Raw genomic sequence first — 21,217 nt, 5'->3', positions numbered from 1 at the left:
AGACATATTTGGATCTCGATATATTTAGCAGAAATCTTAAAATATTCGGAGTTAGTGATACTCTTAAAGATAATAGTGTTACCTAAATATTGGAGAATGTTTATATGTGATAATAAGTAAAATATATTTATAGATTGTGTATAGTATGGATCGTCCAACCTTAAGGGAAATCGGATAGTCACTTAACCATCCGCGTTACAGAGCTGTTATATTCAATTCCAAATTGGCCGACCGATGATGATCGGATGACTAAAAGAAGAAAACTAATGACTAAGGTTACTAATCATGGTTAAAGGAATTGAACTCTAATATAGACCGACCCTAATCAAAAGTCCATTACAAAATCTATAAATAGGGGTCTAGGTAAGATGATAAGTTACTCACTCTCAATAATTGCGTATCTAATACTCTCACATATGGATCGACCTAACTTTGGCATTGGAGAACCTTTGACAGATACCCTCGAATGATCCTTAGGACGTGATCGAGCGACCTCATACTCCGAAAACAAATTACAAACTTAATTTATTCATCTAAAGGTATGTAAAACCTATAAATACAACAAATAATCACATGCAATATTTGCTCAATTATCTTATTTACTATTATACTCATATGTTCTACTATTCCGTTAAACTTTTCCTCACTTGCACGTCAGTCTTTTGCAAATTACTATTTTTCTTTATAACTCAATTTTTTCCCTAGCATGCAACAATTTGACTCTTCAGAGTCTTATATTCTACCTTGAAGGAACTTTGTCAAACAATTTTCTTAAAATAAGTAAATTAGTTTAAATGGCGTTAGTATATTATAAAGTAATCTATGAACTTTTTTTTATCAAAACTAAAAGTTCTAATCTATACAGATATTTTTTATCTTCTAAAATATAAATTTATTGTATTTTTTTCAATCATAGTTTTGTATCTATATCTATATATAATCTTTTATATATATATATATATATATATATATATATATATATATATAAAGAGGATTGTGTATAGTATGGATCGTCCAACCTTAAGAAAAATCGGGTAGTCACTTAACCATCCGCGTTACAGAGCTGTTATATTCAATTCTAAATTGGCCGACCGATGATGATCGGATGACTAAAAAAGGAAAACTAATGACTAAGGTTACTAATCATGGTTAAGGGAATTGAACTCTAATATAGACCGACCCTAATCAAAAGTCCATTACAAAATCTATAAATAGGGGTCTAGGTAAGATGATAAGTTACTCACTCTCAATAATTGCGTATCTAATACTCTCACATATGGATCGACCTAACTTTGGCATTGGAGAACCTTTGACAGATACCCTCGAATGATCCTTAGGACGTGATCGAGCGACCTCATACTCCGAAAACAAATTACAAACTTAATTTATTCATCTAAAGGTATGTAAAACCTATAAATACAACAAATAATCACATGCAATATTTGCTCAATTATCTTATTTACTATTATACTCATATGTTCTACTATTCCGTTAAACTTTTCCTCACTTGCACGTCAGTCTTTTGCAAATTACTATTTTTCTTTATAACTCAATTTTTTCCCTAGCATGCAACAATTTGACTCTTCAGAGTCTTATATTCTACCTTGAAGGAACTTTGTCAAACAATTTTCTTAAAATAAGTGAATTAGTTTAAATGGCGTTAGTATATTATAAAGTAATCTATGAACTTTTTTTTATCAAAACTAAAAGTTCTAATCTATACAAATATTTTTTATCTTCTAAAATATAAATTTATTGTATTTTTTTCCATCATAGTTTTGTATCTATATCTATATATAATCTTATATATATATATATATATAAATAAAGAGGATTTCTCTTTTTGGTGTCCATATCTGCTTTCCAATTTTACCTTTTAAATAGTTTTTTTAATAAAATTATTATTTTACTAACTTCATCCTCTAAATGACTGTTTTTTTAAGGTTAAAATATTAATTTAGTCCCTATTTTCATTCGATTTTGTTAATTCAGTCCTAATATTATCATTTTTTGTTCAATAAGGTTTTAGTTTTCATCAAATTTGTTCAATTTAGTATTTTTGACTAGCATCGTTTAAATAATTAATGGATAGTGAATAACAAATGTTATGTGTCACTTTGTGGTTTTTTTAATTTTTAATTTTTCGTAATTTGAAAAACAATGTCGTCATGTCATGTGTGAGTATCAATGTCATGTGTTAGTGTCTTATCTTCAGTTTGGTCCCTATATTTATTTTTTTGTCAATTTAATCCCAATTTTTTTTAAATGGAGCAATTTTGTCCTTTTCCAAATTAAAACCAAATTTATATTTTATATTAATATTTTTATTAAAATTCACATTTTTATTAAATATTTCTAATTTCGGAGTAGAGTTGGTTTAAAATTAGAATGGAAATTTTAGAAATGGGGACTAACACCATTGGTTTGAAATTTTAAGAGGTTAAAAATTACATAAAATATTTAATACTTTATGTGATTTTTAGGTTAAAAATCAATTCAATTATTTAATATTTTATGTGTTTTTTAGGTTAAAAATAATTAGATAGTTTAACCTAAAAATCAGCATAACAGTTATATAAAAATTTAATTTAGTTTGAATTTGGAAAGGGACAAAACTACGTCATTTAAACAAGATTGGGACCAAATCGAATATAAGAAACTAACAGGTGACACTAATACTGACACATGATATTAACTCTGACACGTAACATTGTTACTATCACGTGACACGATGTTGGTTTGACACATGAACATTTTTTTAAATTAAGAAAAATTTTTAAAAATTAAAAATTACAAACTAACATGTGACATGGTTCACTCTTTATTAATTATTTAAATAACATTAGTAAAAAAAATTTGTACAAAATTGACGAAAATTTGAACCATAGTAAACAAAAAAAAATATTAGGACTTGACAAACAAAAATAGAGACTATAATAATATTATAACTTTTTTTTAATCAACCATTTTTATTTTTACTTAATCGTTTTCTAAACTTAATCAGTTTTTAATTAAAAATTCTATAAAATAAAAAATTACTTATAATAAAATTATAAAATTTATTTATATATAATTTTATATTATAATTATAATAATATCATTATTATTATTAATATTATTTTAACTATCATTAAAAGGTAATACATATCGCATAACACATGTATTTTCACCTATATAATTTAAAGTAACTAATACCGTATGACTCACATTAACAAAAATTAAAATCAGTTATTAATTACAACACGACTTAAAAGAAATATATAATAAAATAGTTTATCAGAAATGGAAAATTTTTTTTATTACTTATTTTAAAAGGGTCTTATTTTCGAGTGACATCTTTTCCTTTTAAGAGTCAAATATAAACCTAACTTAATTTAAAAACCTTTTCAGCAAGATTGGTGATTGTTAAATAAATAATTATTTCATAAATAAAGAATACATATTCAATATACTTAAAGTTTACTTACACCTTTCTTTTATGGAAATTATATATGTTTAGGCTATTTTGTTATAAGTGTAAAGTACATCTACAAGTTTTCTTCAAATCTATCAATTAAATTTGCATGGTCTCATTAATTTTTATTACGTACTTTTTATATATTATTATATTTAAATATTGATTTATATTATAAAAATTATAAATTTTAATTTATCATATTAAATTAATTTATTATGATATATTTTTATTTGTTGTTTGTTGTCACATAAAAATACTATTCTAAATATCTTGAGTATTTAATAATGTATAATTTTAATTTATTTAATAACTCAAAAATTTATTTCAACTCATGCCCACAACTCTATTAGAATTTAAAAAGGAGCATCATGTATTATTGTTAAATTTTGACTATATTAGCGTAAGACAATTTGTAAGTCATTGAAAAAAAAATGATATTGAAAACAATTTGTAAACACATATTATGTGAATTTTAATATATTGAAATCAAATATAAAATAATATAAAATTTATAAACATAATTTGTATAAAAGGAAATTTTAAATCATATGAAAATTAAAATACTATTGTCTAATTAAAAATTATTAAAGAATAAAAGTTTATGTATAACTAATAAAGTCACATTATATATAAATTCTTCCAATTGCCATAGAAAGATGTTGATTCTTAAATAGTTTTGAATGTACTTACTTGGAGGGATTAAAAACTTCCACTTGTTGCAAATCTTTTAATGTGTTTAGTGCACTAACATAATGAATATTGTTATCACTTTTATATGCAAGAATCCTTTCTCTTATTCTTCCCTTTTCACTTTTAACTCTTTTTTATTACAAGCCACTCTTTTAATTAGTTTGATTCTTATGTGAATATAATTGATAGCATAATCATAAGATATGTTTCATGGCTAATAAATAACTTAAATAAGCTTTAAAGTTATATTATTAAGTGTTGGGATTGATTCATTGTGATATGATTGTTTTTTTTTTCAAAAGTGACTGATGTAACTTTTTATTATGGTTTGAAAATATAAATTATTATTATTATTATTATATGCATTAGTTGCCCTATTATGATGTGTTTTTTTATTGTTTAAGTTTTAATTTTAAAATCATAAATTTCCAATAACGCAAATATAATAGCATTGTCAATTTTTAATTTAGATAAATTTTATCAGAATATGATATATTCTTGATATGACCCATACTATTCACAAATAAATAAATAAATAAATAAATAAATAAATATATATATATATATATATATATATATATATATATATATATATATATTATAGTTATAGTTATCTAACTATCGCAAAAACATTTCAACATAAGAAACATTCATTACAATAAATTTTCTTATAAGTGATGGTTAAAAGTTTATGCTAATTTTCAGTCTTTTTTTTATCAGCCTCTCTTTTGTCAATATATTACTCTTGACAATATATTTATTGATTAAGTTTATTGACATTAAATTATCATGATTTAATTCATATATGCACACGTTTATTGAATAAAAAACTCATTAGCTTAAACTATAATAATAAAAAAAGAGAAAACATATAAAATATAATAAAAGAATAAAAAGAAAGTTAACCATGAAAATAGCTTTTGACCCCATCTTCTACTATCTTCTTTTTCCCCTCGTAGTGAACTTTTACCAAACAATATAATTCTCTCTACATTTTATCTTATCATGAGATGTGAGATTTAATTTTGAGATGCAAAAATAATTAGCCTGTTATAAAATTAGAAGGCACCAAATATTTTTTTACAAATATATAAAACTATATTTTCTTAAGTTAGCCCATTAGTTAAATATAAATGATTATAGTAATTTAGCTTAATTATAAATAAGTGGTTTTGAATCTCCACAATGATTCTCCATTATTTAATTTTTTTTTCCTAAATTCCTTTTAACTTCTTATGAAAACTATAAACATTTCTCTAGACAACTTTCTCTATTAAAATAATTTTCACATCCCCATTAACTTATTTATCCTTTTCCTTATAAATTAAAACCGTTAAAAGTGAGTTTAAAGCTTAATTCAACCCCACAAAACCAGTTTGTAAGGTGAGATTTGCATCCTACTTATATATTATGAATTGATCTTATCTCTAGTCAATGTAGGACTTTCAACACACTCCCTCGTGCCAAGGTATATACATCTCATGCATAAAACTAGAAATGAATGGATGGTCCATTAGCGGTCTGATATCGGGTGGAACAAAATGTTCAACAAAGTTCCCAAAGATAGGTTCTAACCTGACTCACTCTAATACTATGTTAGAAATGAGTTTAAAATCTAACTAAACTCTACAAGAATACTTTTCACACATAAAAAAAAGTGATTCATAGAAAAAAAAAAAATTAACGTCACTAGGTACATATTCCTTGATGCTATTTAGTCACAAATAGAATAATTATTAAACAAGCAAAATGGCATTTTCCGAAGAGAGAGGTGGGCCATGCCCCACCAAATCATTCACCCATGATTTGTAAAAGAGTTGCATCATCCAAGCCCATTCCATTCCTTTGCATAGCCCACCTTAAACAAAACGTGTCATTTCCTTCATCTATGATGGCTGGAGTGTGTGTAACTTAAACTCTTATCTCTCTCTCTCCCTCCTTATAAGTAATAAAAATAAAATAAAAATAAGTAAATAAATGAACATTGCTGATTTCATATGATGATAATAAAGCAGTGAATGATGATTCTTCCTTCATTGTCCTCTCTATCCTTCTTCTACATCTTCTTCTCTTACTCTTTCTGCAATAACAACAGCATCACCAATCCCTTCAAGCCGGCCAAAACCCCATTAGCCAAACGTTAATTTTTTTTCTCTTCAACACTCTCTTTTAGATAATCACATATTCAATTTCATTGCCCAGCATAAAAAAATAAGAAAATTTATAAAAAAAATGATCTTTTTGTGAATTTCGACCCGATTGGTCACCGACGGGTTTCGATCTTCTCCGTGCCAAAGTTGCAATCTTTTGGACTTTTGGCGAGGTGGGTCGATCCGATTTCGTTCAATAATTGTGGGTTTGATCTGGAAAAGGAAAAGAGGAGGAATTGGGTTATTTCCGATTCAAGATTTTGTGTCCTTTTTTGAAATGGTCTATTTCCATAGCTCGATCTCTATCTGCAAGTCCGTTGATCAATCATCTTCCATGGCGAATTCAATTTGTTCTGCGGATTTTGGTTCGAAATCAAGGCAAATCAATCATCTTCAGAAGAATCGGAGAACCCCCAATTCATCATCGTCAGCATCATCGAATTCCCTTCAGATTCCTCCCTGCGATCGATCTCGATCGGCCATGGTTGATGTTGTGATGTTCATTGCTGTTGTCTGTGCCTGTGGCTTTTTGTTCTTTCCTTACTTGGAATTTTTGGTGACTAAGTGCTATGACGGGGTTAAGGTTGTCGTGTTTTTGGTTAAGGAAGAGGTTTCGGTTGCACCTTGGATCTATGTTTCCATAGGTTTGAGTGTTGTGTGCGCTGCATTGGCCACGTGGGGTGTGGTGGCTTGCACCAGTAGGAGGTGTGGGAATCCCAATTGCAAGGGTCTGAGGAAGGCTGCTGAGTTTGACATTCAGTTGGAGACTGAAGATTGTGTGAAGAATTCTGCTTCTTCCTCCGTGAATTCTGCAAAAGAGAGTGGTGGCAGTGGTGGTGTGAAGAAGGGTCTCTTTGAATTGCCCCGTGATCATCATAGGGAGCTGGAGGCTGAGCTCAAGAAGATGGCACCGCCTAATGGAAGGGCTGTGCTTGTGCTACGAGCAAGGTGTGGATGTTCTGTCGGAAGGTTAGAGGTGCCAGGACCTAGGAAGCATCATCGAAAGATCAAGAAGTAGCAGCAGCTGCATCAATCCTGTTCCAGTAGGAACAGGAGAGGAGAGGACACCCTTTTGATTTATTGGAAGGAAGGAAGGAAAGGGATAAGTGGATCAACCAGAGAATGTGTACTTGTTGTCCTTGTGTTCATTGATCTTGTAGGAATTTAGGATGTCTTTAAATAAGCCCCTTGGCAATAAGTTGTAAGGAACTATGGGTCATACACAATTAGTTGGTTATACCTGGAAATACAAAAAAACATTTTTATTTTAATTTACTTCTTGAGTTTTCAAGATTTATATAGATTTTTGCATCATGGTTTTGAATTTTACTCTCTTGTGGTTATTGTTATGCTGTGTGTTGTTTTTGGGAAGATAAGTGTAGGACAAGTTCTTAATCTTGCTATGTGCTCCAGGTTATGACAGATTAAGTTTGATGTTCTGAACATATATCTGAGTTTGTTTCAATCTTGAAAAAATTCATTCATAGGAAGATTCCTCTATTTTCATTGCCCTGTGTTGTGATTGTAGCAGAAGATGTCCGGAATGTTCACTGTGGGAGAGACTGTTCAACCTCAAGGACGTGGCATCTTTTTATTCAGGTAGAAGAAAGCTTTGGTTCTATTTGAATTCTTTTTTCAGAAAATTGAGTTTGGTAATGGAGAAAACAGTTGGATGGTAAATTTTAGAATTATTTTTTACTTTGTGTATGTCTCCTTTTGTATATTGTTATATTGTATATGTTGTATGATATTTATCAGACTTTTACTTAGCCAGTTGCATCTTCGTTCGTTCTAATTTTTCATCTTGTTATCTGTTTGTATAAACAGAACAAAACTATTTTGAATCCTGAATTATAATATATAATTCCTTTGTTTCTCCATAAGAAATCCACTTGGTTTATGTTTCTATCTGTTACCACAGCATTTTTTGCCACTGCTGGAACCCATGCTTAATTTTCTATATATTTTCTAGTTAGGCTGATTCTAATTTACTTTTGTAATACTCAGATACACATATTGTTTGTAAATAAGTTTTTGTGATTGCATTTGACCATTCATTTCCTGCTTGCATGTGCTAGACTATCAGTATCATGACTTTGAAAAAATTTTATTTGCAAGAACTTCAAATCAAGGTTATTGCACAAGTCATTTGTTTCTACTATTGGTAAGATTTTCATCTGTAGTGCATTGAGCAAACTTTTGATTTCTATTTCTACATTTTTCTTTGGTGTATATGAACTCATGTTCAATTATAATTTTGAACATACCAGATTTTAAATTATTTGAATACTCTGTCTGTCTCACTAGTTGAAATTAGCAAATCCTATCAGTCATCTTGTCTCAATTGCAGTTTTCTAGTCTCTGTCTTGGTTGAATAGTCTTATCTTCTGTGATTCAGTTATATTCTTAGTTCTCCAATTGTATATTTATCTGTTGTATTGCAAATAACTAAAACATTTTAGGAGGATGAGGCAAAAATTTCACTCAGAAACTCTTAACAAGATATCTTAAGTGGGGAGTGTTAGGATCGAACGCTTACCACTAAGCAAAAGCTATAGCCTTTATTAGTCAGGACACAAATATTTTAAATTAAGAGCATAACCCAATCGTCACGATTCGATTGTGACCCGGCCCATTTAGTCTCTGGTACAAGACAATAGATGTCACCCATAACAGGACAATTGATGTCACCCGTAATAGGGAGTTCTCAGGCTTTCTTTCAATTAGATATCTCCTTCGTGAAATTCATTGATCTCCATCGGCATAAACATGAGAAATGCTGCCACTACACTCTTTAACGTACTATTTTCAACTCACTCTTCAATCTCTACTATAGAGTGAAACTCATTTGAATTCTGCTACACGAAGCAGTTCTTACTGATCTCACTTCATATTTAGAAGGCCTCACTTGAATTTTTCCTAACAATAAAGAACATCTTAGAGTGTATTTCTAACTTTTATTGAACACCTAGCACTTGGACCATCAACAACTGTCTAGCTAGACCTTCTTTTGAAGCAATTTTTACTTTAGGTCCATCACATTCACACCAAGTTGAGATCAGTTCTTCAAAAAATTAAGCCACCAATGACCAATCCATTTTTGTGTCATACTTTGCTAGTCCTTGGTTCTTAAGACCCACCAGAGCTGGTTAGGATTTCTTCTTCTTTTAGCTGCTAATGTCTTTAGTAATCATGTAATTCAGTATCTTTCCCCTCACAAAACAATTCATTGGTAGCATTAGTTAAAAGTTAAAAAACTGGTATGGCCATTTAAATTATGAGAAAGTCAAGATAGACCAATCCATTTGAGCTTAATATTGTGGTATTGTTTCCAACATTCTGCAGCATTCTGCAGAATGTTGGACAGACATTCTGCAGCATGGAACTGTTTTATAAATATGTTAGGAAACTAAAAGAATCCCTAACACTACCATAAGCTTGTGACCTCTCATTTTTCCTCAGAAAGAAATTGCCCAAGTTTAGGTTGTAATTTAATTGAAATGCTTAAACTTTTGTCTTGTAATATCTATCTTCAACTCTACTGTCTTCCCATGTGTCAAGGGCAATGACCAAAAAAAGAGGGCATAATATATGTTAGTTAAATGACGAATTTGGATTCTCTGTTGGAATTTTGGTGTTGTACTTCTATTATGTATTCAAAATATATTGAGGTACAATGATTTTAATGTTTTAAAATATATTTTTTTAATATACCAACATCAATGTATTCTAAAACTTTAGTAGAGGGACAACAACTAAAAATCAGCAGAGAATCTGGACTCTTAAACCTAAATATGGCCGAAAAAAGTTTCGTACACAACATAGTTAGGTACCCTTTATTTCAGCCAAACAATTTATAGAAATATGAAATTCTCTCTTTTGGTTGCAAAAGTAAATTTTGACTGCATTTCTTTTAGATTTTAGCCTCTTTCATTGGCACCTATCAAATGCATGTACATTAATAATGAGATTATGTTTGATCATTCATTTTATGGGGGCAACATAATGCCCTCCTTATATTTTATTTTCACATATGGAAATGATTTTCAATTTTTCAAAATATGTGAATCTGATGATGTTACATGGCACCACAAAATTATGCAGGTGCTCATAGCTTTGTACCAAGAAACGTGAACATCTCAGTAACCAAGTTTGCAAATTTCATATATCAAGAGACATATGACTAAGATGTGGAGAATAGAGATCAAAATAGTATTTGTATAATAAATGGTCACACAAATGAGCACTAGCATTACAATGGTATCGTTGAAATCAAAGCAAAATTTCTATAAATAACTTTTTTGGTTAAATTATAACCTAGGAATAGACATACAACTGAGAGAACAATCAACGAATCTTAAAGTGGGGACAAAACAACACCAAGATAAGGCACTAAAATATTCTAACCAAGAGAAAATTGTAGTGATAAACTTAAGCCTTCAATTTAACAAAACTTGCATTTGTATTGTGAATTCCTTTTTGACATCTTCCTTTTCCTTTCTGAGAAAGATTAGAGTCATGGAGATGAGTGTTAAAATGAATGTGTTATATATAAGAAAAAACGAGATGCTAAATGATTACGTGTTGGGAGTGGTTGATGTAGTATTTGAGAAAAATGTGATAGAAAACATGCATAAAGAGAAAAGGGAAACTAAGAATAACAATGAAGAATTTGGCAATGAAGAATTTTTGTTGTAATGCAAAGTCAAACATTTTTCTTATGTGATAGGGATAATGGTATTGATAGAGTAATTGTTAATTAGCTTTAATTGTGAGATGTGCTATTTCTGTGTCCTAATGTTTCTAAGTTAATTTGGTCATAATTTCATCTTTCTTCCATTTAAAATGCTCAAAATAATCTGAAGGATTTCATTGAATGAGAAATGAGTTTGAATGGGGAAAATTTTTTTATACACGTTTTTAGAAAAATTATATTTTGATGATAAATTTTAAGTAATAAGTTTATGAGAACGTAAACGATTCAATTTATAAATGTTTGCACACTCATATTAATGCTTAGAGTCAATATATAGATTGAGAGGGTCCCAAAAGTAAAAATGTGAACGGATGTAGTGATTTATTTTTTAAAATTATGTAATTTTAGTTAACTTTATTTTATTTTTAAGTTCTTTTTATAAATTTTTTCTTTGTAAAAAAATAAAGTGAGTTATTCAACACATGAAAATTAATAAAAAAAGTCTATAATTACGTTTTGACTAGTTTTTGTATTTCTTATTTTAGTTAAAATTGGTATTTTTTTATGTATCTTTCCTAATATGTTAAAGTTTTTAAACTTTAGCCTTTCCATCAAGATATTTAGAAGATTGAGAGAACTTACCACAAACACAGGTATTTTTGTGCTTATGCAGTTGCATTCTTTATAATTAAAAGATTAGGAGCTATAAATAAATATAATAATTTAAAAAGTTTTAGAAAAAAAAAAGTCCTTTTAAAATATATTCAATTTTTCCTTCTTTATTTATTCGATGTTTGAACTATTTAAAGATAAAAACAGAGTGAAACTATCACAGAAAAACTAAGAATTATATATTATTATAAATTATTGATATTTTACTCTCTTCTTTAGCTCGAGGCAAGATATAAACTTTCAACTAACCGTATCAATTTTTTTTAATTAAATATTGAATGTTTTATTTAACATGAATACACATCAGTAAAAATAAGATTTGACTTTTAATATTGATAGTTTTTTGTTTATTTCTGACACCTTAAATATTTTGAATTAGATTATCTAAAATTAATATTTTATATCCTAAACTAACTTTTTCATGGAAAAAATATATACCTGTATAGCTGAAATGCATGAAGATTGAAGTAGTGATACATGTTTTCTTTTTCTGGAAAATTTTCTTTGTCATTTCAAATTATTGAAGTAAAGTTTCTTGTGGTAGATCCTCTAGAAGTTCCAATTTTACTATTATCATTGTTTTGTTCTAAATTCAAATGTCAACTTTTTTTTAGGTTGTTGTGTAACTAATCCATAATGTTGGACCATTGATGCAAGCCATTGATATACATGTCACCATTTCTCTTTAATAACAATGTCAATGCCCTCTTAAATAAGATGAAGTTTAAGATAATTGCTTAATTAAGGCCTTTTTTTTGGTAATGCAAAGAGATTGAGACAAGAAATAGCACTTGCCTGAAGAGAAAGGTAACATGGAGTAATTGACATTATATGTGTGGTAAGTGTGGAAGCATTGAAGAAACCCTAAATGTGTTTTCTCACCAAATGAAAGAGAAGACAATTGGATTGTGGAATTTCATTGAAATTGACAAGTTGTATGTAAAAATATTGGAATTACATATCGATTAATAAGATAATTTTATAATATATAAATAAATACAGATATCATTTTATAAATTATTTTACAAAATTTTGTAAAATTGAATTAAGTTTAAAAGATATTTTATAATAAAAATAGATTCTGTTTTATGCTTTTTAATGAAAGATAAGCATGACTTAAAATGACCGTCATATTTATGAAGAAAAAGAAAAAGTCATGGCAGATAAATATTACATTTAAGACAAGACAACATTTTATATTTTACAAATGTTATATGTTGGATGCAATGACGGTTGCATATGGCAGGAGAAATGTTTGAACAGATTCTCTCAGAATCTGTCAGTTTTTATGCTATCAGTTTGAAAACGTGTAAATGTTTGACGTTTGAATTTGAACAAATAGTCTTGAAGAATTTTTATTTTTATTGTAAGGTTGTGTTGGGATAAAATAAGAATGTGACCTTATCACTTTTTCTATTTGATTCAAAATTAAAATAATATTTCGAGTTTTCTATTTCATTTTTTCTATGCAGAGTTTATGAATAAAATTTTGATATAGCTAATTTAGTCGATACATCTCTCTATCTTCAAAATACATGTTGTACACAAAAAAACCACCCTATCTTATTTTATCTTCTTAGCTATGTATTCAGAATTTATGTTGCACTGTTAAAAAGTGTTCCTTTCAAACCGAAAACATACAAGTTAAATGCATGAGTAGTTACGAAATTTGCATATAGAATTTATGTGAACTATTTGTATCTTTTGTTGTTCAGACAACTAAGAGTAATAGTTTAAGAATGTCATAATAACTCTAGACACCAAACAAGACAAATATATCATAATGGACAAGATTGTGGTGAAAAGATCAAATATATTTATTATATGTTGTCTTTTTACACAACCTTCAACTAAAACATTTATAATAAGAAACTAATTGGCTTATATATTGACATATACTACTAGAATTGAGAAACCCTTCATTGTCTTCTTTTTAATGTATTCCTAAACTACAAAAACTGAATAATGCAGGATTAAGTGTGGTAGGTCAAATCATATTAAAACAAGGTGTAGCCATGCATTAGAACAAAAATAAAAGACACTATTTCAATTCTAAAATGATTATAAAGAAGACAAGTAAGCATCTACACACTACAAGTTTCATTATTCTGCTACTGCTATGTAACATAGTTGTAGACACACCACTGCAACATTGAAAGGTATAGAATTCATCTATCTAAAGGGCTAATACTCTATTCTTTATTTTGTTTTTTCTTTCTTTATTGAAAAAGGACAATACTAGATGTGCCAGAGATGACATATATAACAAGTGATTATTACATAAACCTTAGTTAAGGGCCAAAAATGTTCCTCCAGGACCGGCATCAAGAAAGTTGTAACAACTTGGCCACAACAACACAATCCATTTCCCTTGCACAGACCATGATATAACTCAGCACCATGAATGCACTCACATTGATGAAACTCAGCACCATGAGTGCACTCACATGGATGAATCTTCTGAGGTTGAGTAGAAGCCAAATTTTCACCATTGGTACTTGGCAGCAACAAGAACCTCCTCATACTGCTGAGCAGCTTTGTCCCAACTCAGATCCTGCATCATTCCTCGCCGTTGTAGCCCTTCCCAGCTATGCTTAAACTGCTTAAAGGTCATCAAACAGTTCCCTAATGCGTTTATTAGCTTATTAGTTTCTGCACAATCAAAAGTCCATCCAAGACCAGATTCTTCAAATGGATTAAAAGGTGTCACAGTGTCCCTCAATCCACCAACAGCATGCACAACAGGGATTGTTCCATAATTCATGGCATAGAGTTGATTCAATCCACATGGCTCAAATCTTGATGGCATGAGCAATATGTCTGCGCCGGCTGTTATCCGGTGAGCCATCTTCACAGAAAACCCAACACATCCTCTGATTTTGTCACTGTGTTGGGACACAAGTTGCTTAACCATATCTTCTAAGTCAGGCCTTCCTGTTCCCAGCATTGCAAGTTGCACATCCTGACCCATCAACCATGGAATTGCTTCGGCTATGAGATCGATGCCCTTTTGATGATCCAGCCTTCCGATGAATCCGAGTAATGGAACATCCTCACGAACCGGCAATCCGAGCTCCCTCTGCAAGGCGGCTTTGCATTGGCGCTTGCCGTGTTGCAGGGTCTCAATGGTGTAGTTGGTGTATCCATCTGATTTCAGGTGAACATCAAACTTGGGATTCCAATCTTTGGTGTCAATTCCATTGACAATTCCCCTCAGTTTCCAGTCATTCTCATTCATGATCCCGTGCAAACCCCAACCACCTTCAGAAGTTTTGATCTCCCATGCATATCCATGACTCACGGTGACAATCCGGTCGGCTGCCTTTATGCCGGCCGCAAAGATATTCAAGTGCTCACCTCCAACCGGATCATAAAATTTGAAGAGGTCTATGTAGTGCTCCGGTAAATCCGTGTAACGGAATTCATCAAGCGGGCCACGACCCTGTGATATAAAATCCAACCCTTATGAAAATGGAACAGGGATTTGCCTTGACAATAGTTTTTCTTGTTTAAAGATAAAATAATTGCTTATAGATACAACAATCCACCTTCCATAAGTGAAGCAAACATAAATGCATCAGATGAGAAAACATTTTTTTGCATTGACTAGTGCATTAGCATTAATCATCAAGACAGTATACATGCATACTCACATTCACATAATATTTAAAAGGTTGGAGTGCATGAGGATACAATGTTTGATGAAGAATATCATTGGATTGCATGAACTAGTGGAACTGGTTCAACAAATACTCATAAGCATTGTCACTACATAAAGTGCGTATGGATATACCAAATTGTATTTTTATTACATTAGAAAATCCAAATCCAAGTACGTCTAAAATAATAATCAATAAAGGTAATAAAATATTTAAAAGAACAGAAGGAGGAACAATATGGAAAGGACTCCAAATATCAGAGTAAACTAAAAAAAGGGAGATGAAACTCATTTATTAAGACTATCTGAAAAAGACTAACGAATGTGTTTTCCTAACTAACATGAATCACAATTTAAACAAAATAAACTTTGCAAACATCTTATGCAATTATGTCATCCCAAGATATTGTAATTTTCCATGAATCATCACAGGATAGAGTCCCATGGAAGTCCTATCCTCATTCTACCCATACATACTCCAACCTAAAATATGTGCATGTTCATAGTAATGGAAAGGTAAAACTGGATCCTAGGATATAAATGTGACCACCATCCAAAATATTCTTTGTTTCAAAAGATGTCCCCTTCAATGAACAAGAGAGGAAGATGATCCTCTCAAACTTTACTATTGCTACCATCGCAAAAAGTAGACTTTTAAGTTTAATTTAACCTTACAAAACCATCATATACATACCATAATTTGGTATATCTCTACTTAATATGAGATCTCCTACAATTGTATAGCCAAGATTAACTCCACTCCAACACTCAATAGATATGTAATTAACCACATAAATAGCTAGAGGATGAACCTGGTGTGCTATGTTATGAATCACAAGAACAGATCTTGTGAACTTCATCAAACCATTGTCACGATAATATGCCTTCAGGTACACAGGCAGCAATGCAGTATGCCAATCATTTGCAATGAAGGCCAGATTTCCATCTCCATAGCAAATACCACCACATGGAACATGCCATGGAACCTGAAAATCATTAACGTCATTTATCCATTGAAAGTAGACAACTATAAGGATTTCATATAGCATATGTCTGCAAAAAGACTTTTGACAGTTGATACAAATGATTTGGATAAACTATGTCAACAACTCTGGCATTTGAGAATAATTCTATCAAATTGGCTACTCACAAGCATCCTGCTTTATAGGCCTTATCATGTAAGAACTTTCTTGGGGACCCCAGGGTTAAGTAATTCTAAAGGTATATTTACATATTTACTGTGGCAGTCCTGTCCATTAATCAGTGATGCATGAAAGCATGCATAAAAATGATTCTGAGAGATAATGAGGAAAGATTCAAAATTAGTATTCTGTGACAAATGATGATGGAGATGCCCCAAGTGTCATCTTTGGAAGCTTAGTTTGGCAAGCACCTTTGTTTCATTACAATACCAGAGTTTATGCTAGTCACATTGCGTGGAACTACAAATGTACCTCTAGTCACTTCTTATTTTAACATTTTTATCAAATGATGTAATGCAGATTGATATTTTTCAAGTTGCCTGAAACATACTATTTACATAAAAAAATCAAGGATAAGGATAAATTTGGTTAACTTTATAAAAAAATTCTAACAAAAAATAGATAGCTGTCAACCAAGCATCCCCATAAATAATGTAGTCACGAACTAAATCATTTAGTTCACATACCTCAGCAGCTGCCTTGCAAAACAACACCATGCGTTTTAGAATATCCTGTTCCATTAAAGGGCATGAACTGAGTCAGAAAGAAATTAATATGAGCAGAAAAATAGTTACAGTTGAATATATCATATATGATAATGCAAGATGGAGTTACTAGAATACCTTAAATCAGAAAAACACAACAAAAGCATATTATTACCGTTCAACTACAACTCGATCAAAATATATTATTACCATTCGGTTTCCACCATATACGTTATTCTGTAAATTGCGGAAATTTGGACTGTCAAGAAAAACGAAGTCAACACCATCAATAAAAGCATGGTAATATGTTACTTCCATGTCCTGTGAAGCAAAAACAATGGTTTGTTACAAAACCAAGGTAGCAGCAACAAGTTATAACTGATCAAGAATAGAGTTGCTGCTCCAAACCTGACCATCCACTTTGTACTGTTTCCGTAATCCAATCTCTTGTGCTTCAGCATAATTACTATATCGAGGTGCTACAACCTACAAAGAAAATGAAAAGAAAGAAAGAAGACAATGGGAGTATTAATAAAACTGAAGATGAAACTCATTGAAGTGTCCAATAATAATCTGATGACACATGAAACAAGCTGTCATTTCACTTGAACTATGTAAGAAAATAAAGAATTATTTTATTAATAACAATCACACAAATTACATTTCATCTTTGTAATAATCAAACCCTTTAAAAAATGAAATAAAAATATGCTGAAATGAATAGAAAGATTCAGAAGATATTTTTCCTAGACTATGGATAAATTGAGAATATTTTTTATCCTAATAATCTGCCATTGACAACACTCTCAAGTTGGTAAGTAAATAATATCAGTCATTCCCAACTTGAATACAAGATCCTGGAATCTGCCCTAAGGAAGTCATTTAGTAAAAATGTCTGTCATCTAAATTCATCTTGCCTTAATATGAAAAGAAAGTTGAAGAATGGACTATATATCTTGTTTTAGTAACCTTTATTTATGATTTTGACCAAAATCATTTATGGCATATAAGTTAGGCCATTGCAGCAAGGGTGAAATGGATGAGCTTAGTAAGAAAGATGTGCTTGGTGGACAATGGATTGGAAAGCCAGATTTTTGTGAGCATTATGTTTAGAGTAATCTAGCATGGGAGTTCACAGATACACTGCACTCTAGATAATATCCATTCATACATATGTGACTCAAAGTTAGAACAACTAGATGTGAAGACAATGGTGACTTGGAGGAAAGGATTTACTCGCAACCAAAGGATATATCAAACCTAGAAAACAAGACCATTTGTGTTTGTTGAAGAAGTCTTTGTTAAGTCTAACTCAATATCACAAAATTCACAGAGATTTCTTCACTGTAGTTTTATTCTTTTCTTATTAATAGACAATCTTCTATTTCTTATTAATATCACAAAATTTCCTTATCTCAAAAGACAATTTGACACATTCTTTAAGCAAGGAGTATATTTTCTTCCCCAATTAAGTGATGCTCTGTCAGTTCATTTAGAGAATAGCATGTTACCATAACCCTGTGTCCACGCCTAGCCAAAGCCTTAGGTAATGATCCAGCAACATCTCCAAGCCCACCTATCAGTTCAGGTATAAGTTTTAAATTACAGCAAGACAAAACAGCAGATGCACATGTAAGATGCATCACAAGAATGCTAATTCAAGAACCAGGCATGCAATGATAAATATAGAAATTTAAAAGAGAATTTTGACCCCCTAAAAAAGTCTTTCATATTTCACATCATCAGGCCAGTGAACAGGTTGCCAAAAAAGAGCCTCTTATCAAATTTCTTTCAATAATGCCTATATGTGTTAGTCACAATTAACAAAGGAGTTCAGTCGCTTACATTCACAAAGAAAACATTACATGAAATAATGTTAGTTACCTGCTTTTGACCAGGGAGCACATTCTACTGCGGCCAATATAACATTCATAGCATTTTCCCCAGCCAATGGTGGGGCTTTTTCACCTTCACTCTCAACAATGTCAGCTTCATTAGCAACCTCAACTAAACTTGATTCACTCATACCTTCTAGTATTTCAATAATATGATTGGTGGGTCTGGTGCCAATTGGGATTTCGATTGGTTCGGTATAAGGGGCAACGGTATCAGGGGCAATTGTCTCATATCTATTGCTATTCAACAGTTCATCAAGATATTGCGTAGCTAAAGCCTTTTCAGCAAGAGACAATTTATCATCCTCTTCACATTTATCAATACCACGATCAATGCCTAAAACCGAGACATCTGGTATTTCTTTCTCATTAGATTGGACGTAATTGCTTGAAACAGTGCCACCATTTTGGTTCTCAACACTACTTAACAGCGATTCATTGCTTGAAACAGTGCCACCATTTTGGTTCTCAACACTACTTAACAACGATTCATGGCTTGAAACAGTGCCACCATTTTGGTTCTCAACAGTACTTAACAGGGATTCATTGCTGTGCTCATCTGAAATACCGTTTCCTTCTTCAAGACTGAGTTCACTATTTATTGACTTGACCAGTTCCTTTCTTTCAGCAATCTACAATAAACAATAAAGCTAAGTAATATAACCACATGAATGCTTATAAAAATATGACCAGTTATTAAAGCATATAAAAAAGCAAACAAAGTCGCTCACACACAAAAAAAAAAACACAAGAACGACAGCTAAAGAAAGTTCTGATCCTTTATTTTTCCAATAAATTCCCAGTTTCCCAATCTCAACAAATCAATCCAATGAAAGACCAAAAATTATAATCAAAACTCCTACCTATTTTGCATGCATGTAGTCTGAAAAAGGTATTAATTAAAAAAATCAACACTTACGTGGGTCTCAACATAAACCTTTTTGGGGACAACATAAAGATGAAATCCTAGACCCTTTACAAAACACATCCATTTCACAACACAAATGATACCTTTTCAAGAAGCTCCTTTTGCATAGCAAGAACCTGCTTACTCTTCTCAATTGTGCCCTGAACCATCTTCTCTGACTCTTCACTCATCCCAAAACCCATCCCCGAAGCTCTTATTCGCTTATTATTCTCCACCAAACACAATAAACCCCTACTACACAAATGGTTCACTCTTCCACGCCCCCTCCCTCTTGCCCCCGAATGTCCAAACGATGAACCACTCACAGAGCCAAACTTAGGCGAAGAAAGCTTGAGATTCCTCATCATCATCAAAGTGAAGTCCGCATTGGCTTCCACGAGAAAGGGTGCAGAACCCATCGACGCCATCGCCAGTGGAAACAGAGGAACAAGTGCTGTGGCGAAAACTGGGGAGACCAAGATGGCGTAAACGAGAGATCAACGAGGGTGAGCAAAAGGGTGGGAGCAAAGTGAAGAAAAGAGTGGGAGTGTGATGAAAAGGTGAGAGCTTTCTTTCACAAGTTACTCAGAACTGAAAATGGCGGAGGAAAAAAAAAGCATGCAATGATGGTTTGTTTGTCTGGACCAGAGCTTAAGATGACCGCAAATTAGTGACCTGAAAGGGTCCCATTGATAGTGTAGTTTGAGTGACGAGGACAGAGAATTTTAAAGGTGAAAATTTTCGAAGCAGTTGATGATGATCATCGTGGTTTGACATAGGTGTCGGTTAGCTGAGTGAAGTGGTGCACACTTGTCTTGTTCTTGTGAAACTGTCACTAAATTTGGAGTAATCTTTCCACCATTTTCTATCGGGGTTGTTTTGACTCTGTTTTCACTTCAAACGCCGTAAAATCTTTTTTTTATATATATATAACAAAAGAAAAATTGAGGATCTAATATATAGTTTCAGAGAAATATAAGCAAGTTTAATTAAATTGTAAGTGGTTTGTATTTTCAATTCAGCCTTTATAAAATGATTTTGATTTATTAACTGTTTAAGAAATTTGTATTTTTTATTTAGTTAATTTTCGTACTATATTTATTCATCCACGTATTAAAAGATGTAAGACATTTTTTATTGAAATAAAAAAGATATTTTGATTAATATATATCAAATAAGTTTTAGGATATTGTTGGATCATTATTTGTAATAGTCAACCTATTGTTATTTGTTACCACTAATGTAGGTTATTAGGATGGTTTCTTGTTATATAAGTTAAAAGAATTGTCTTAACTAAAAAAAGCAATTAAATTATATAAATCTTAAAAACTCAATAGAAAAATAAAATAAAAACTATAGTGTAAAATACACTTAGAATTTAATTAAGTCATGTAAATAAGTTAAA

At 31.0% G+C, this 21,217-nt stretch overlaps 2 protein-coding genes across 2 annotated transcripts; one reads left to right on the top strand and one right to left on the bottom strand.

Moving 5' to 3' along the window:
- The first annotated feature begins 6,084 nt into the window (after positions 1-6,084).
- LOC114182746 (uncharacterized) lies at positions 6,085-7,568 on the top strand. The gene has a single exon (XM_028069678.2). It carries the CDS (start codon positions 6,575-6,577, stop codon positions 7,313-7,315), a length of 741 nt encoding a protein of 246 aa, XP_027925479.1. The 5' UTR covers positions 6,085-6,574; the 3' UTR covers positions 7,316-7,568.
- Positions 7,569-13,685: 6,117 nt separating this feature from the next.
- On the bottom strand, positions 13,686-20,507 carry LOC114181914 (granule-bound starch synthase 2, chloroplastic/amyloplastic). The gene is made up of 8 exons (XM_028068587.2): positions 19,917-20,507; positions 18,895-19,537; positions 18,522-18,586; positions 17,419-17,496; positions 17,221-17,331; positions 16,993-17,037; positions 16,136-16,309; positions 13,686-15,107 (listed from the first exon to the last, which is right to left on the bottom strand). The coding sequence occupies exons 1-8, from the start codon at positions 20,238-20,240 to the stop codon at positions 14,151-14,153; spliced, it is 2,397 nt and encodes a 798-aa protein (XP_027924388.1). The 5' UTR covers positions 20,241-20,507; the 3' UTR covers positions 13,686-14,150.
- Positions 20,508-21,217: the final 710 nt, after the last annotated feature.

The sequence above is a fragment of the Vigna unguiculata genome, chromosome 4 (assembly GCF_037176805.1).
Source record: "Vigna unguiculata cultivar grain cowpea cultivar isolate G323 ecotype 2 chromosome 4, ASM3717680v1, whole genome shotgun sequence".
Classification (NCBI taxonomy): domain Eukaryota; kingdom Viridiplantae; phylum Streptophyta; class Magnoliopsida; order Fabales; family Fabaceae; genus Vigna; species Vigna unguiculata.
The sequence above is the reverse complement of the archived record's forward strand: the minus strand, read 5'-3'. Positions and strand labels throughout refer to the sequence as shown.

Bases quoted from the DNA above. Each gene is read 5' to 3' on its own strand.
- LOC114182746 (XM_028069678.2), top strand. From the start codon at position 6,575: ATGGTCTATTTCCATAGCTCGATCTCTATCTGCAAGTCCGTTGATCAA.
- LOC114181914 (XM_028068587.2), bottom strand. From the start codon at position 20,240: ATGGCGTCGATGGGTTCTGCACCCTTTCTCGTGGAAGCCAATGCGGAC. The intron at 17,332-17,418 runs GTTTGGAGCAGC...TTTGCTTCACAG, and splicing joins AGTACAAAGTGGATGGTCAG to GACATGGAAGTAACATATTA. The intron at 17,038-17,220 runs GTAATAATATAT...TTAATGGAACAG, and splicing joins TATATGGTGGAAACCGAATG to GATATTCTAAAACGCATGGT.